This window comes from Nestor notabilis, unplaced genomic scaffold (genome assembly GCF_000696875.1).
Source record: "Nestor notabilis isolate BGI_N333 unplaced genomic scaffold, ASM69687v1 scaffold1757, whole genome shotgun sequence".
In the NCBI taxonomy this organism is placed as follows: domain Eukaryota; kingdom Metazoa; phylum Chordata; class Aves; order Psittaciformes; family Psittacidae; genus Nestor; species Nestor notabilis.
Window position 1 is genome coordinate 1 of NW_009936694.1, and position 17,348 is coordinate 17,348.

A 17,348-nucleotide genomic window follows, 5' to 3' on the forward strand; every position below is an offset into this window, starting at 1 on the left:
ATAATTAAATGCAGAAATAAAGAGCAGATTTTCGACAAACCATTCTATAAATTAGAAACTAGTAGTTATCATGGGCTGTATACAATACTAATGAGCTAATACACAATACTTGTGATGTTAAGAAAACCGTCCTTCTTATACGGTGAAATGGTACTTATAAGCAAGGGTGATCCCCTATTGTAGCTCTTCCTTTACATGCTGTAGAGACATTATAGCGAACTTTTTTAAAACTTAATCTGCTGAAAGAGCTGCTCATAATTATTTTCCATGAGTCCATGAAGAGTAGTTAAATAAAACTTACTGTCAGAAGGCTAAAATTTTGCCATGCAAAGATCAAGACACACACTGAAGAATTAGCTTGTAGCTATATAAACTGTTTTCAAGGCAGATTCTGGAATCCTTGTCACTAGAACATTCATACAAATACATTAGATGTATGCAGGGCATCCCTGACGGAAGCTGGTTTGATCCTGTCTTCAGAAAAAGCTTAAACAATTCTTGCGGCAATTGGAGGAGCATTAGATTTTGTAAAACCTGTTTGCTTTTTCCTGTTGTTTGTAAATCCTCTGTGGTTTTTCTGTCAAGCATCCCTTCTAAGAAAAGGAATCTAAAGTAGTTTTTTATGAAAGCATTAATGTTTTTTTTTGTTCTTCATGTATATTAAAAATAATTAATAGGAATCTTTGGACAGGTCCATCATATTTTATGCTTTATTTGTATATTTAATTTCTGAATTGAGAAAAATTCTAGGTATTTCTGACATTGTGTATACCCTATTACTCTTTAAATAACTCAAAAATATGATTTTGCATGTTAGTACCAGGGTTTGAGCCATTTCCGTGCATGTGGAAATTTTATTATTCTGGGTGCTCAAGGAGCTAGTCTTTTTACTAGAAGTACCTCATGCAAGGGTTATAATTTATTCTGCTAGCCTCCCAAAAAAGATGAGTTATAGGTCTGTAATGGGCTTTTATGTATTTATGTAGTACCTACTGTCCTGTGTACTCTAAAGAAACACCACTAAAGTGCTTACTCATCTGATACTTTTTACTTACATAGTTTTCTTAAATTTACTGACTCAGAGGTATTAGATAGCAGACTCAGATGTTAAGTGACAAAGCAAAGTTTTTCATTCCTATTTTTATATGATAAATTTAAGAGGTGTGCAAGGCAATACAGCAAATAGCAGAACTGTGTCCATAATTTATAATATAATTTGGATTGTATTTATGGGTGAGACTTACCTTGTGCTTGAACTTAACAGAAGACAGAAAAATCCTGTAATGAGTAAAGTCAGTGCTGTGTCAAACTTAGTATTTCATCAAGACTTTCTTTCTTGGTTTTCTTTGGCTTTGATTTCTATTTCAGCTAAAAGATATGTTTCCGGGCTTTCGGTTGGCCCTTCCACCAAAGCGCTGGTTCAAGGATAATTATAATCCTGACTTCTTGGAAGATCGACAGTTGGGACTACAAGCATTCCTTCAGAACCTAGTAGCTCACAAAGATATTGCCAACTGGTACGTGATTCGACTTTGCTTGTGGATTTGGATTTTTTTTTTTTTGGTCCAAACTCCTTATATAGGCTCCTAGACTCTTGCAGCAGTGTATCTTTGTGCAACATAGTAAGGAATTCCGTTAACTTGATGTTGTGCATTTGGTCGTTAAGTGAATTATTTAGTGTCCTATTAAATTAATCCCATCTTAACTTAAGCAAAAAAAGGAAATTGCACATGGTTAACTACTAGCTAAAAGCTGTAATATTTTAAAATATTAGACTAATTCCATGTTTACTTCTTAAATACGTTTACTTCTAGAACATGGAAGTTCTCTGTGCTAAATGTAGAATTGATAATTGCTAATTTATATTAAGATTAAATGTTAACCTTTCATAATGGAAAGTACCTATGCTATTATATAATTAGTTCTTAAAATGCATATTAAACTAAAGGTTTTTAATTTACATGACATCATGTAAATATTAGTAATAAATACCTTATAGATTGCTTTACATAAGTAAATGTAATCCACAAATCAAAAGAAGCTTTAGAGTCTAAAAAACGTATGTTTAAGCAACAAAGTACAGAAGTCTCTTTGAACAATATTTTTTTTTTTTATATACAAAGTGGAAGGTTCTTACAAAGCTGGAATTCTGGCAAATTAAATGTAAAATCACTGTAATATAGGCCAAAAGAGAATTTTAGTAAGCAGGTTGCTTCCAGCATGAGAAATAAAAAATTTGAGGTTGCTGTACCAGAGATTCTTTGAGGAAATACTCTGAGGAGCTGTCTTCATCTGAAGCCTCATTGCAAACAAAGAGTAAGAAATCAGTTAAAGCAAACAGCATTCCCTCAAGAATTTTAAAGGAATTAAAATGAAAAATTGCTGAGCTGTGGAGTGAGACCATATAATGCTTGTATCTACTTTACTTTTTAGTAGAACGTGTATTACTGCAGTTGGCACCTTTTTATAAGGCACTTGACTGTTGAGTCTGGAAACTATAAATTACTAAGTAAGTCTGACATTTGGTATTGCTTGTAATAACAAACCCAAAGTGGTAAGCAGGTAAACAAAAATAATACTGGGAAAAGCAATAATGTCTCTTGCAGAGGGAAATCTATCTAACAAGTAGTTTTGAGGAAGCTTGTGTAAAATGGTTGAAAGGCAAGGGAGAAGGTTTGATGGAAATTTCACAATATTGCATATAGAATGCTGGATCACAGCTATGGACACTGATGTTCACAGTATCTGTAAATTATCTGGACAAAGGAATGAACAAAGAGATCCTGAAGTACTGTAGAAGGATTCTGAGGCACTGAGTGACTAATGCTAATTTTCATGTCATGAAGTGCAAAATGACAGTGAGTACATCAATGAAGAATTATAACCTCAGTTGTTTCTTACAACCTGGAAAATTATTGGTGGTATTACAGTTTTCTGAATCAGTTCAGTGTTTAACAGTAATCAAAAAGTTGCATAAAAATTGTTGAAGAGGAACTTGAGAAAAAAAAAAGTTACTGCTGTGGGAGTCTGAATTGCACTTCCACATAGTCCAGTGATACAACACAGCATTCTGTTTCAAAAGAGGGTCTGCTAGAAGTATAGAGAAAGCAAGCAGGAACAGGTGAAGCCACAGACAAGCTTCCCTGCAATAAGAGTTCTGTTTTCTATAGTCTGTTGTCTTGGGAAAGGGCTGGCTAAACAGGGCATATGAAATCATCACGGGGATAGGGAAGGTGAGTAACGAGTATTAATACTTCGGATGATTCGTAGTCATCTCTCAGTATGTCACGCTGAATTATGAGGCTTTGTTGTGAGATGTCAGAGACAGAAAGCTTAAATGGTTTCCAAAAAGAAGTTAGGATCAACCTGTGAATTTCTGTCAGTAGCTATTAAACATGATTGTATGGATGAAATATGTGGCTGAGAACTTTTAAGAACTTCCTGATTATTAAGTAACACAATAATAGGTGTGCCAAGAAAAAAGGAATTAAATGTTACTTGTGTTACGTTGCTGGAGACAGACTAGTGAGCAGGATGGACTTTTAGTCAGCTTGAACAATTCTGAAACCTTTATGCTTCATGTTGTTGCAGCTAGTTTCCATTTCAGTAGCTTGTTGGTATCTTGATAGTGGTTGATATTGGACAAAATAGTTCGTCACTTAAGGCAAAAAGGCTCACAAAACTTTTGGACCTCATTGCTCATCGGATACAAAAGGGAATTTAAGTACTTGTGGAATCAGTTTGTATTTTGGTTAATGAACAGGTAGTTAATTGAAGCATGTTTTTGAGGAAAATTCTGATCTTGGCTGTGTAGGGATCTGCGTGAAGATTAAGTTTATTAAAAAGCTCTGTGACTTGTTGGTACAGCTTTTGTTCAATTGTTTGGATCTATGGAAGGTCTGGATTCCTTGGGAGGTGATTAAAACTAGGGAGATTTGAGCCATCTGGTATTTTTTAGCCAGTTACAAAGAGTAGACGTTACTATTAATGGAAATTAGTATTTGCACCTTACATGGGCAGTTGTGAACATATGACCCTGCTTCTTCCTTACAAGCTTTCCATTTACTTCAGTTTTGTGAATAAATCAAACTGCTTTGGTCACACCAAAACCAAATGAGCCTTTTCTCGTTGGAGAGAAGTTTTGTTTTCTTTATGTACTGTATTATCACTGAGATATATTGCCAGTGGGAAATTTGCCTTTCAGGGGTAGGAGACCTCATTTGGTATACCTATTTTTTAATAAAACTAGCTTTGTAAAGTAGTTTAAAGATAAAATATAGGATGGTAGGCAGGTGACTAAGTTACAAGTCTGTATTTTTATGGATTTCTTCTCTATATTTTGCCTTGTATTGAAGATTCAGTAAAAGATTAAATTGAAATCCACCCAGAGTTTAATGCGTTCAAGAAAGTTGCATATAACCCATGAAGTGGGAGAAAGGAGTTTAACCTGCTAAACAGAATTGTTATCTGGCTTTATACGGATGACACAGCTCTCCTCTGCTTCCACCTTCTGTAAGAACCAGTTTGAAAAGGGGGAACTCAGACAGCTGTTGAATCTTGTCTGTGTGCTGCACCATCCCTTGCTGCCTTTCTTAGTGCTGGTGTCTCTCTTAAGAAGGATGTCAGCTAGCATGGGATGAAGTAAAGAAAGAAACTATGTATGGCAATCTCTGTTACATGATATAGAAGATTTCTGTTATATTTTTGAGGCAGAATTCTCCTTTGTTAAGTGAAAGTAAGAGATGTAGCATGTGGAGGGGAGAGCAGGGTTGGAGCAGACTCTGAGTAAAGATAGGCTGCAAATGAATGTTTATACAGTATAATCAGGTGAATATTTTAGGTAAAGAAACAATGTTTTCAGTGACCTGTAGCTTTAAGTTTCTTGACCTCCTTATGTAAAACAATGAATCTACAGTTTTCAATTATAAGAAGTTTTGAAAACTAGAAAGAGAGACACTTTTCTGCCATCAACTGCAGGGAAAACAAAAAAAGAAGTGAGGGGGTTGACCTCATGTAAGTAGTTGATATATGTGGATTGGATATTTCTGCACATTTATTTTTCTGGTTATTTTGTTTTTCTCTCACAAGCATTACTGCGTGTTATGCCATTTTTATGTTACCCATTAACACAACAAATTTTCTAACAAAATACAGAAATAAAATTCTTCTAAAGTGTTTCAACTGAGCTATGTAGATAAGGATGAAGTTATTGAAGAAGAATGGTAAGCAGAAGTGTTTCCGCATAATGAGTTCTTCTACATTAGGCTTAAGTGAGTTCCTTCAGCATCTTTATGAAAAGAACAATTCAACCATTAAAAAATGGACTTAAGTATCATGTTGGAAAAGGGTCACTTCGCATTAAACTGTTTGTAGAGGAAAAAAACCAACCCTGCTGTTCTCTTTGAGAATGTACTTTATATGCCCAAATAACTTTTTATTTGGTTTGAGGTTATGTTCTAATCATTTAACTAATGACCTGATACCATATATCATTTTTTTTATGCTAATTGGAGTGATAATCTTGGTTTAAGTAGCAGAATTTTTTCATTATTTGTTTGAGTACATGGGAGAAGCCGTTTTTCTAGTACGGGTTTAGGCTATGGCTTGCATAGATCATGGATTTGATTTATGTAAAACAGCAGAGGGGGCTTGAAAAAAGAAAGGGTTTATTACATTTGTCTCATAGATTAAGTGGGGAAAAGAATGATCGTGATTATAGAAGAATTTTTTCCAGAATGGGGTAAAGGCTGATGAGGTAAAAATGGGTATTAAGAATTCTCACTAGCCATTGGCCAAAAAACCTCACCTCTGTCTTCTCATGCAATAAGTACTTGAAAGCAGACTCATAAAAATCCAACAACAAAGTAAAGGTTCACTGTAGTTTAGTTAAGTATTCTTTATAGCCTTTCTAAACATAAAAGTGATAGTATCATCGTGACTAGTGTTTGCTGAAGAAATTTGTCCTCATTTTGCTTGCCAAACCTGAAACTTTGATTAGAGCGGTAGCAGGGTAAAAGTTTACCTTCTTGTGCTTGCATTTTGTGTCTGCCTCAAATGCAGAGAATGAGTGGAAGGCAGGAAATTATTCCTGTTGTCCTCACCTTCCCATGGGGCATAGGTGGAAGGAAGAGACAGGGAATTAGTTTGGATTCATGTCTTCCATTTTTGTATATTCGTTCCATTAGGAGATTATTTGAAGATTTATAGTAGTGAGTGCAAGCACAGAATTGTGAGTAAGTTACTACTTGTTAATTGTGAACAGAGTGTTCTGATTGGAGGTCATTTATAGAAGAATGAGTACAACAGAGTAGGGGAGTCTTAGAAAGGTGGAAGAAAGACATGTTTGGAGATGCTGAAGAGTTCTCTGAAAAGTAATCTGAACTTGGAAGATAGAATGAGCAAAATGCTCAACATACTCTGTAGTAAACCACAGGATTACACATACTTCCTTCTGGCCTTCGTAAAATTGCACAGAGGGGAATGACATCTGTTACACAATTTTAAGTTGAATGCACTAGTTTGGAAAGCGCGTTTAGAGATGGCTATATAGTATATCCATAGCACATTAACCTTGTCACTTCTTATTGTTTTATAACTTATTCTTTTAAATATGCATATATAAAATATACTGTAAATATAAAAATTATATACTGTGTATATGTCAGTGGATTATGATCTTAGCAAAATGGAGACACATAAGCATGTTTTAGTGCCAGTGCTTAGTTCCACTGGTATTTCCTTTGGGGATCTGCGTGTGGATTTTAGCAGCACACTTTTTTCATCCATCTTCTAAAATTTATTTTTCAAATCTATTTAATACCAAAGTGATAAACTTGTTTCTCAGTTGTCCTGTAGCAACAAATTTTATGAAGATTTGAAAAATCATGTTCTAAATTGACAAATTTAGACAAACTCTTAATTGTACCTGTGTAACTTAAGTCACAGCCTTAAGGTATTTAATAGTTTGTTAACATTATTTTAAATGCTTAGGAGTAAATCTGAGGAGAGATGCTTGTGTCCTGTAAAGAAATACTGCCCTTGTATGATTGTATTTAAGTGGTGTTGCTTTTTTTTTCATATACTTCAAGTAATTCACACTCTATTATTTTTTTTTTTTTTTCTAAAGCCTTGCAGTGAGAGAATTTCTTTGTCTGGATGATCCTCCAGGTCCTTTTGACAGTCTAGAAGAGAGCAGGGTAAGTGCTATGTAGTATGATAAAAGCAGAATGCAAAAGGCAGTTGTTGAAAGAATATTGTAAAACCTGCTGAGTGGTAGGGAATGGAACACTTTATCTTCTATTTTATCACAAAAATTTGCAAATAGATGTATTCCTAAAACTGACAATCTAATTATTGGTGCACACTATAATCTTTGACTGCTGTACATCATCGCTGTCCCAAGCTGTGATCTCTTCTTTGTTGCCTTTTATGACCAGTAGGTGAAACTTGTTTTTAAGGCAATTACTGAGTATAAAGACATGTTTTGTAGGCTTACATTCAACACATTGTCTCAATGCCTACAGCTTAAACTTCAGGTCTTGCTGTAAAATGTTTCTTGCTATGAAATGTAATGAAAAGATTAATTCTGACTACAAAAAAGTGTTCTATTTAGTAGTATCAAGTAGTGTAGTAAAGCAGCAGCCTTTCAACATGCATATGAGCACACTGAACAAATAGTGCTGTATGCTGCAGCCTGTTTTATGCGAAGTAGGTTTCACTGGTATGCAAAGCTGTGTCAAGTCTGTCTAGAACAAGTGGTCTTAGGTTTCTTGCTTTATAGAATATGAATGTTTTAGAATTGCACGTACCTTGTTAATACTATAGAAATTATGAATGTTAAGTGGTACTCATTCAACTAGATTTATATCCACCAGTTTCTTTTGCATGCAAGTGGGAGTGCCTTGGCTCTTACATTACTGTGTATAACTGAAGGATTTGGGGGTTTTTTTGTGTTACAAGCTCATATTTGATTTCTGTACAAACACTTTTCATCATAGCTATTTAAGTTGATGAAAATCAATAAAAATTACAGGAATTATTTGTTCAGATAAGTAAGAAATTTAAGTGCTGCTTTCATTGATACTTTGATTATGTGTACAGTGGTGAAATTTCAGGGTTATTCTTCCACCACAGGAATTTAGGTAAACTATTAAAATAGCTGTGCTGTTGTGGCCTTGGCTATTAACCATTTCTGTAAAGTTGCTAGAGACAGTTGTCATAAAATTCTGGTTTCCAAGGGTGTACCTCACTTTATTAGAGTGGCTGAGGTTGGAAGGGACCTCTTGAGATCATCTAGTCCAGTCCTTCTGCTTGAACAAGGTCAGCTGCTGCAGGTTGCCCAGGATCATGTCCAGTCAGGTTTGAATATCCTGCAGAGAACTCACAACCTCTCTATGCAGCCTGCTCTAGTGTTTGATCACTGTTGCAGTAAAAAAGTGGTTTGTGTTTTCAGATTGAATTTCATGGGTTTTAATTTGTGCCCATTGTCTCTTGTCCTGTTAGTGGGCACCAATAAGAAGAGTTTGGCTCCCTCTTCTTCATTCCCTCCCTTGATAAGATCACCCTAAGCCTTCTCTTCTCCAGACTAAGAGTTCCAGCTCACTCCTCTTTATCACATGGAAGATGCTCAAGTCCCTTAATTATCTTTGATTATGATATTTGAATCATGAGACCTGAGGTACTGGTGGACAAGCTGGAGCTTAGCCAGCTCCCTCCACAACTGCACCTCAGCACTCACAGGTACAACCTGTCAGGCCACATGGACTTAAGTATGTCTAGTTCATCTTGTCCCCCAACACTGAGGGTAAGCTTGTTTTACCCTTCCTTGTCTTTCCCTCTGGTTGCAGAGGTCTGGGATTCCCAAAGGCTGGTCTTAACAGTGAAGACAGGCAAAGATGGCATCGAGTACCTTAACCTTTTCACTGTGATTTGTCACAAGTTCACCCACTCAATTTGGCAGCAGGTCCATGGTTTCACTGGTCTTCCTTTTGTTAATTATGTGCTTGTAGAATCCTTTCTTTTTCTTTTCACGTGCCTTGCCAGGTTCAGCCCTAGGTTGGCCTTCACTTTCTTAACCCTATCCCTGTAAGATCAGACAGCAGCCCTGTAGTTCTCCTGGGTCACCTCTCCATGCTTCTGCCACTAGTACACTGGCTTTTTATGTCTTGAGCTGAGTTAGGGGTTTCTTGCTCATCCATACAGGCCTCCTTAAACATTTGCTTGACTTCCTGCTGGTTGATCTGGAACTTTATTGAGCTTGAAGGTGGTGATGCTTGAATAGCAACTAGCTCTTCTACATAGCTGTTCTCTCCAAGGTGGTTTCCCATGGCTTCTTCCTTCCAGGCAGATTTCTGAAGAGACTGAAATCTGCTCACCTGAAATCTATGGTTGTCCTGCTTTTTGCCCTGCTCCTGCCTGTTAAGGATCCTGAACTCCTACATATCAGAGAGCATGTATGTCCATCCCTTGCCTTTTTCTTCCCCACAAACAATGCACAAGTACAGGACAAGCACTGAGGTTCATGTACATATTCCTGGAGTTCATTTTTAAAGGTGTCGCAAAAATTGCTTCTGTTTTGCCTTACTGTTACCATAAAAAGAATTGCAAAATGCAGAATATGGATATCTTCATTTTGGTTTATGTCTATTCTGTTACTCCAGTTCAAAAAAGGACAACACATATTTATCTCTTTTATCTTTTCAGGGAGGGATACAGATACCTCCTACATTAGAAATCAATTAGCTCAATTAGACCTTACAGAAATGTAAACAAAATAGTCATTATCTCTTTTACTTTTTCTTTTCCTTTTTTTTTTCTCCCTTTTTTTTTGGCCTCATACCTTTGGTAACTGTTTCCACAGGTCCTCTCCTAGCCATCTGTATTTCATGATCTACTGAAGAAGGAAACAAAGCTCTTTTCCAGCTGTCCTAGTTCTGTTACTCTTTCAGGACTTAAAGGGAAAATTGGTCCCACCTGGGTATTAGAATTGTACAGACTCTGGGTGTTCTGCTCTTCAAGGAGTAAGATAACGCACAATTTCCTGCTAGGTCTTCTTCAGCTTTGGTTCACCTTTCTGCTGAAAAATCGTTCAGAATATGCTGATGTTTTGTTACTCAGTTTTGAACAGCGACTTCCTTTCCTTGGGCAGCTGATACACAGATCGCAGCTAGAGAGGAGTTTTTACAAAAGGTTTTGTTCAGTTCTGGTATAGAAAAATGAAACAGTTCACAACACCTGTGGAATTTTTTATTTGTTTTTTTTATTCTGTGAATAGGGAAATTTGCATGTGCATAAATCTACAAGTAGAAATAATATAATTTAATTATATTCTTAAGGAAATAATGGTTACCTTTCAGTTAGGGCACCAGCAACCTTAATAGTTTTACACAATACACTAGAAGTCACTTAACTGGCTTGGATGAAACAGGATGACTGCTTAACCAGACTCGTTGCTAAAGCAATCACTAAAAATGCTGTGTGAAGAATGGATTGCATGCCACATGTTCTTGGCTCTAGTAGATGCGAATAAAGCTGTGGTTTAACTGATGGTTGGTCTTCAATGCCTGGCAACAAAGATAAATTTGCTATCTGAGTCAATAAAATAAATTAGAACTCAATGCAAAATAAATCAAATGTTTTTTGGATTGAAAAACTTAGTTTTTTTGAATTCTGTAACTACAGGAAAACTTAACATTTATAAGAAGTTGGTAAGTCTTCTTGAGTTAAAATGAAGAATAGTATCTTCTTGATGTTTGTAGCTCATTTTTAAACTTTAGGAAAACAATGTCTTAACAATAGTGTTCTTAACTGAGCTCATATAAAATGTTTATATTCGGTGGACTTTGTGAATTAGTGGTTAGTTGCATGTAATGTTAAGCCAAGAAAGCCTCCCACATGGGTCTTATTTAGTGAGAACATGTAAATTATTAAATCAGAATTGCCATTACTGTTGGTAGACTTGCTGTGTCCAGTAATAGATTAGCAGGCTCTGTGCCAATGCTTCTGTCACTTCCTGCATTCCTTGGATGCTCCATTACACATTGGCTCTTCACATTAAGTTCTGAGATTGCTCACTGATCAAATTTGTCAGGGTGTACTACATAACACGTCATGCTCAGCAGGGTAACACAACATACTTATCATGGTTGAGTAGTTAGTGTTGTTAGCGTTTCATTTCAGAATAGTTCTGTATTGGTCTTCTGACTTAGGATTTCATATTAGTAACAGGTGTTTGGTACAGAACTGTAAAACTTTGTCTTTATCCTGGGCAAGGGAGGAACATGTACTTTATCCTAATACTCCTAGCATCTTGGGAATAATTAAATGTTTTAAAATTGACTTCGCAGTCATGTGAAAGGAAAGCTTATATGAGGGGAAAAGGGAGTAGGGAGTTCAGCTGTTGATCCATATAGGTGGAACATTACCAAGGCTCAAAATTAGGGACTGCACATGAAAGGTGAGAAGCCTCTTTCTGAAGTCTCTTTTGTGAGACAAACAAATGATACAATAAAGTATTTGTGTTGAAGTTTAGCATAATGAATTCATTGTTCAAAACAAAGCAGCATTGTTTTATTGATGACAGAACTTCTTTTTTTTTTTTTAAGTTTATATAGCTCCCTATAGTAATCAATACAAAGAAAAGTGGCTACAATTCTGTTATAGGTTGATATTTCTAAAGGAAAAATCAATAAAGACAGTCCACTAAAGTTAAAAGGAAGATGTTCTTAAATTTGTCTTTTAGGCTTTCTGTGAAACTCTGGAGGAAACAAATTACCGCCTACAAAAAGAACTGCTTGAAAAACAAAGGGAGGTTGAGTCACTGAAGAAACTGCTACATGAAAAGCAACTTCATATAGATGCTGTTGAAAGAAGAATTAGGTATGTAAAGATGTCATGGATTCTAGGAGTTTCTTTCCATGAAGAAGTTTTATCTATATAGTCACAAGCACCAGCTAACTGTGTTCTTGGAATAAATTTTCCCTAGATAACCACACACAAAGCAGTATTTTCAGTAGGCTCTTTTTCATATGCTGGCTAAAGAGCTGTTGTTTAGTACAAATGACTGAGAAGCTGTTGTCCCATCTTTTCCCTATAAAGTAATTGGGATTATGTTTCCTAATTCTTTAAGTCCTGTAAGGATAAAGCAAAGATCCTATTCTGCTTTTGAAACGTTGGCTATGTGAAATGCCCTGCTAGAGATGAGAGCAGTGGAAAAATTGCTTTGAGTTACAAATTGTGCCCGTAAAAAGCTTTGAGTAAGCTTTGACAGAACTTAGTGATCAAGTGATTCTGTCTCTATTAATGTCTCTCACTATTCTGAATTGCCTGGAACAATGCTGCCAATAGCATTTAAGTAGTACTGGAGATTGTCCATTTAAATCCAAGCTAAAAATGGTGGAGTTCATTATAAAACTTTATGGTACCAGTCTGCTAAATTTTGTAGCTGGCCCAGGGAGTTGATGTTGAGCCCGGTCAGACCTGCTGAATCAGTCATTATGGGGTTTCCTTAGCAAAGGAGTGAATTCTCATGGTCCCTTTAGAAGTTATTTTAATACTCCTTGGGGTTTTGAGTCTAGTATATCTGGGTCTAAGAAATCACGTCTTTGGATGTAAGGTTTAAGTGAATTACATTTTGGAAAGGATTTAAATGGAATTGTGGCTTGTTGAAGGTTTTGATCAGCATACCATATTCAGCTTGTTACTTGCTCCTGAAGGCAAGTAATTACATTTGAAAGATTACATTCCCTGTTTGATGACAAAGTTATGACTTAATGCTGGCTTAAATAGTGGAATAGTCAATAAAAATGAGATAACTTGCGTTTGGCTAAAATACCATGACAGGAAATTCTATGTGACTAAAATAAAATAAGAAGGCATGAGTAGCAAAAAAAGACCTTTTTAGTGCTTTCCCTGAAGACAAACACCCTGCAAGTTTTCCAGACATTTAAAATTACTGAAAGTCAGCCAAGTAGTGTCTGAAGTCTTGATGGAAAATAACTCTGATTTTTAGTTGTAAAAGTTGCTAAGTAAACCCATGATCCTTGTTTAGGAAATTGTTTGCCTGATGGCAATTTCACACAAAATGAAAAGATCTCTTTTTGGCTTCATTGAAGTGAAAATTCTTTTGGCCCAAAAGAATTAAGGATCTTCTGCTTATATGTTCTCTAAGGCTGGGTGTCTAAAACGTATGTGAGGTAGGAGGGGACAGTCGAACAAGTCATCAGACTTGTAGTCCTTTACGTACGCTGTATTAGGCCCAAACATAGGCCAGTAATCATGTTGGAGAATACTGTTGAGGTCTTACTTAAAATGCATGCATTAAAGTGAAACTGTAGAAACAGTAGTAGTTAGACTAATTTTAAAAGAGGGTGAAATATAGTAGTATCACTTCCAAAGCAAAATTGTTCATAAGCTTTTCTTTCCAATTCAGACAGCAGCGTTCAGCACTAAGTTGATGTATGTTTTCCACACAGAGCAATACTTTGGAGACAATTTTTGTAATTTTGCACACCCGTGTTTCTGTTTGTAGCCAAGTGAGTCAGGCTGCCAACGTGTGTTGCTGTTAAGAAGAAGTTACTGTCTGGAGCATAGAATCACAGAATGGTTTGGATTGGAAGGGACCTTACAGTTCATCTAGATCCAACACCCTGTCATAGACAAGAACATCTTCCACTAGAGCAGGTTCTTCAAAGCCCCATCCAACCTGGACTTGAACACTTCCAGGGATGGAGCATCTACAGCTTCCCATTGATTATAAATGGGAAAATGTACTGCTCTGGAATTTAATATGTGGCTCTATAAAGTTACAGTGAGGAACTCGGAAAAATGTTTTTGTCATCCTGGCTTTCTTTGTTCTGACTGTGTTTTGGCTGTAATCCTTCTGCCATTTAGGCAACGTGTGTGGCTTAGATCATCTGCATGTAATTTCTTACCTGAAGTCATAATCACTCCTCTGGGACTTGAACTTTGTAAATCTACTAAATTGTGATGCAACCAAAGGATTTAACTTAGTTTAGGAATAAGCAGCTGGAGCAAATAAACTGTTTAAATAGCTATCCAGGGCAAACCCTGCATCCCTGTAGTAATAAAAGAAATGGGGCATGTAGGAATGAGATCGATAGGTTCCCAGAAACTGCAAAGTTTAAAATTAATCAAGCAGCTTTTCAGTGATGAATATGTGCTGTGTGGATTGGTGGTACTCTCTTCTTATTTGTTGTAGGGATTTATCTTTAGGAAAAATGACTCGTCAAATGTCAGGAGAAGGAAGTGAGTGCAGTGGTGAGGTGGAGTCTTCTGCAGTAGAAGCAGACCAGGGTACCCTGGGTGAGGACAGCTGGTAAATACTATTATTTCATTTATAATATTTTTTTTTTTAAGTATGTTTTTAAATGTTTGGTCTTGCGTAAATTCTGCACGTGCTGAGGACCTCTCTGCTACATAAAGGCCCTCAGGATAGATAATTTTAGATCTGGAATAAGTGATAAGTTGAACAAGCTTTATAAATGTTTTGTGGATTGACAGCATGAAATTACTTCGGAGAATCATATTAGTTTCCATTTGACAAAGCTTTTATTGATCTGTTGTTGCAGCTCAGATAAAGAGAACCATGATGCATGCTGGAGTGGCTCTTTGCCTGAAAATTCTGTACCAGAAATTGAAGTCGCTGAAGTAGCATATACTGCTGATGAAGAAGAATAGATCAGTAGCAGCTGCTGGTACCTGAGAAAGCTTCATGTCTGGGACATACTCTTTGGGTAGAGAGGTACAGAGTAGCTGTGAAGAATTTACAGCAAAGAGCAAGAATGCACATATTGAATGTTTACATAAATCTTTACAAATTATTAACATAAGAAATATACCCATTGCTGCTTTGATTTCAGTTTTTATGTAGCCTTTATATATTTAATATATTAAAGTCTAAATAAGGGCTAAAATCAGCTAAAGTTTAGATAGTGTACATACACAATTTGGCTGACTTTCCTAGCGGGGTGACAAAAGCTTCACGTTGAATCACCAAACATCTAACTAGCATGTCATCTGTTGCCACTGATGTGACACACTTGATGTGTTCATCTGTTTGGTATTTGTGTTTTTGTATTCTTATAGCCATAAATTAATGCTTGTTGAAGTAAAAACAGACTCATCTTTTGTTTAATAAGAGGGTAGAATATGTTGGTTTTAAATTCTGAAGTTGAAGAATATTTCTCCGGAAATTTTAATGCAATGCAATAGGAAACCTGACAGTACCAAGAGAAGAGTACTTACAAAATGGGATTATAGTTGGACATTTTTAAAAGACTGGTCATTTTTGCTGAAGGAAGTAATATGAGACCCCCAAAACACTGTGTATTTTCATCCCAAGAGAGCATGCTGTAATACTTTTGCTTGGTAACACTGCTTTGAAGATCTGGGATACCTTTGCTATATACCCATGTAACAATAAAATCGGTGAGTTTGCCTTTTACTTGGAACACTACCTCTTACCATCTTGCTAATGCATTCGTGTTTGTTTAAAAATAGTCCAGATTATATGGAGGTTATTGAAAGACTTGTAAAGAAGCCATATTTTTTTCCTGCACAGTTCATAACTAGATTGAATCTAGTTGCAATGTATTTTTGTTTCAATATATCGTACACATGGGGATATTTCTACATGTGTTCTATAGCCTATTTTTCAAAATGTATTAAGACAGGAAATGCACTTTATAATTAAAACTCCATTGTGCCAAGTTCAGTTGGCTAATCGGTTAAGAAAGAGGAGTTGCAGGGAGAGGATTATGTAGTGCCTTTTTGTATTTTACTTGTTCATTACTGCAGAATTTTGTTACAGTGCTCTGGGTCAGTTCTGTGGAACCTTTGATACAACTTGTTTCTGTTCTTCACTTATTTACTGAAAGTGCCTTGTTTTATTCTGCTTTTCCAATAGGAAGAATGCTGGTTTGTTTTAATCTGGTTTTTTTTTTTTCGCCCTATACCACCCACATTGCCGTTTAATGTTGTCAATATGCAGTGTCTTTGTGCTGGAGTTTTCAAAGGGAGCTTTGTACTTGAGGCTGTGCATACAATGACCTTTATGCAGAACTGTATAAACCTTCCTGGTGAAATAAAGCTATGGATAAAACACCTGTCTTCTTTTTTCCATTGTAGGAAAAAAATGTTCAATGCCTTGTCTAGTAAAGGATGAGAGTACTATTAGAGACATTTCTTACCTCAGTGATTTCCTACAGTTACTTTGGTCCGCGTTCTGTTTGTACAAAAAATGGCTGCATGAAAACGAATGAGAATGCTGTGATGACACCAGAAAACTTACTGTACTTCTGTTGAAGATTAAAAAGGAACTGAATTTTTTTTATATTCTACATGAATCCTCACAGATGTTGAGTGAACCCAATAAAGTTTTGACACCTTACTGAGGATTCATGACTTTTTTTGTCAAATGTCACATACTTGAAAAGAACTGTGTATATAAAAGTAGTGTTAGGAGGGAAGGTAAAACTGCAGAACATTAAGGCCAGGTTAGACAGGACTTAAGCAACCTGGTCTAGTGGGAGGTGTTGCTGCCATGGCAGGGGGGTTGGAACTGGATGATCTCAAGGTCTCTTCCAACCCAAACCATTCTATGATTCTATAAATGTTTTTAAAATACTGAAAAGGTGCTTAGGTCACACATGCCAGGCATTTCTGAGGTACTTCAGGTAAATCTGTAAACCTAGTCACTAAAGAAAGCATTAATATAACTTAAGAGTTCAGTCATGAGGCAACAAAGGAATGGAAATCTTCTTGTGCCCTGTCTTTAAGGCTTATAAGATATTTTGCTGATCCAAAATATTTAGTAACATGAATAGACATTTCTGTTCAGGGGGACCTTGATTTTTAATGAAACTGAGCTGAAAAATGTGAATTTGTTCAGCAGCCGTGTGGTATTGCTTGGCCTGTGTTACTGGTTAATACATGGTTCCCCCCCTTCAAAAGGACATGCACATTTTGAGGTAGGTGTACAACCCACGGTGGCCTTGAACACTGATCAAGGGGTGTTCATCCCATATTGAATGTTTTCTGCTGCATTTGCTTCCATTCTGGCACTGTTTTCCACCCACTTCCTTCACATTTCACTCACTGCTGCAGTTTTAGTACAGAAGAAGCCAACTTTCAATTGTTTCATTCATGAGAATGTGACAGTGCAGTTCTGTGCTCTTCACAATGAGCAGAGGAGGATTCACACTGAAATGGTAGCAGAGTGAGCTAATTACAAGAATCGCACTTTGTTCTTTTCTGTTGTAGCTAAATCATTCCAAAGGTAATTGAATAGATAAGCCACTGATTTACAATGTTGGTTTTTTTCCCTTAGT

The 17,348-nt window shown here is 36.3% G+C and overlaps 1 protein-coding gene across 1 annotated transcript; it reads left to right on the forward strand.

Moving 5' to 3' along the window:
* Positions 1–1,368: 1,368 nt before the first annotated feature.
* LOC104400671 (sorting nexin-16-like) lies at positions 1,369–16,120 on the forward strand (the record flags this gene model as incomplete). Its single annotated transcript, XM_010018447.1, has 5 exons — positions 1,369–1,517; positions 7,127–7,196; positions 11,741–11,877; positions 14,219–14,335; positions 14,589–16,120. Coding segments are annotated over 5 exons (582 nt in total), but the record flags the coding sequence as incomplete, so codon positions are not given.
* Positions 16,121–17,348: the final 1,228 nt, after the last annotated feature.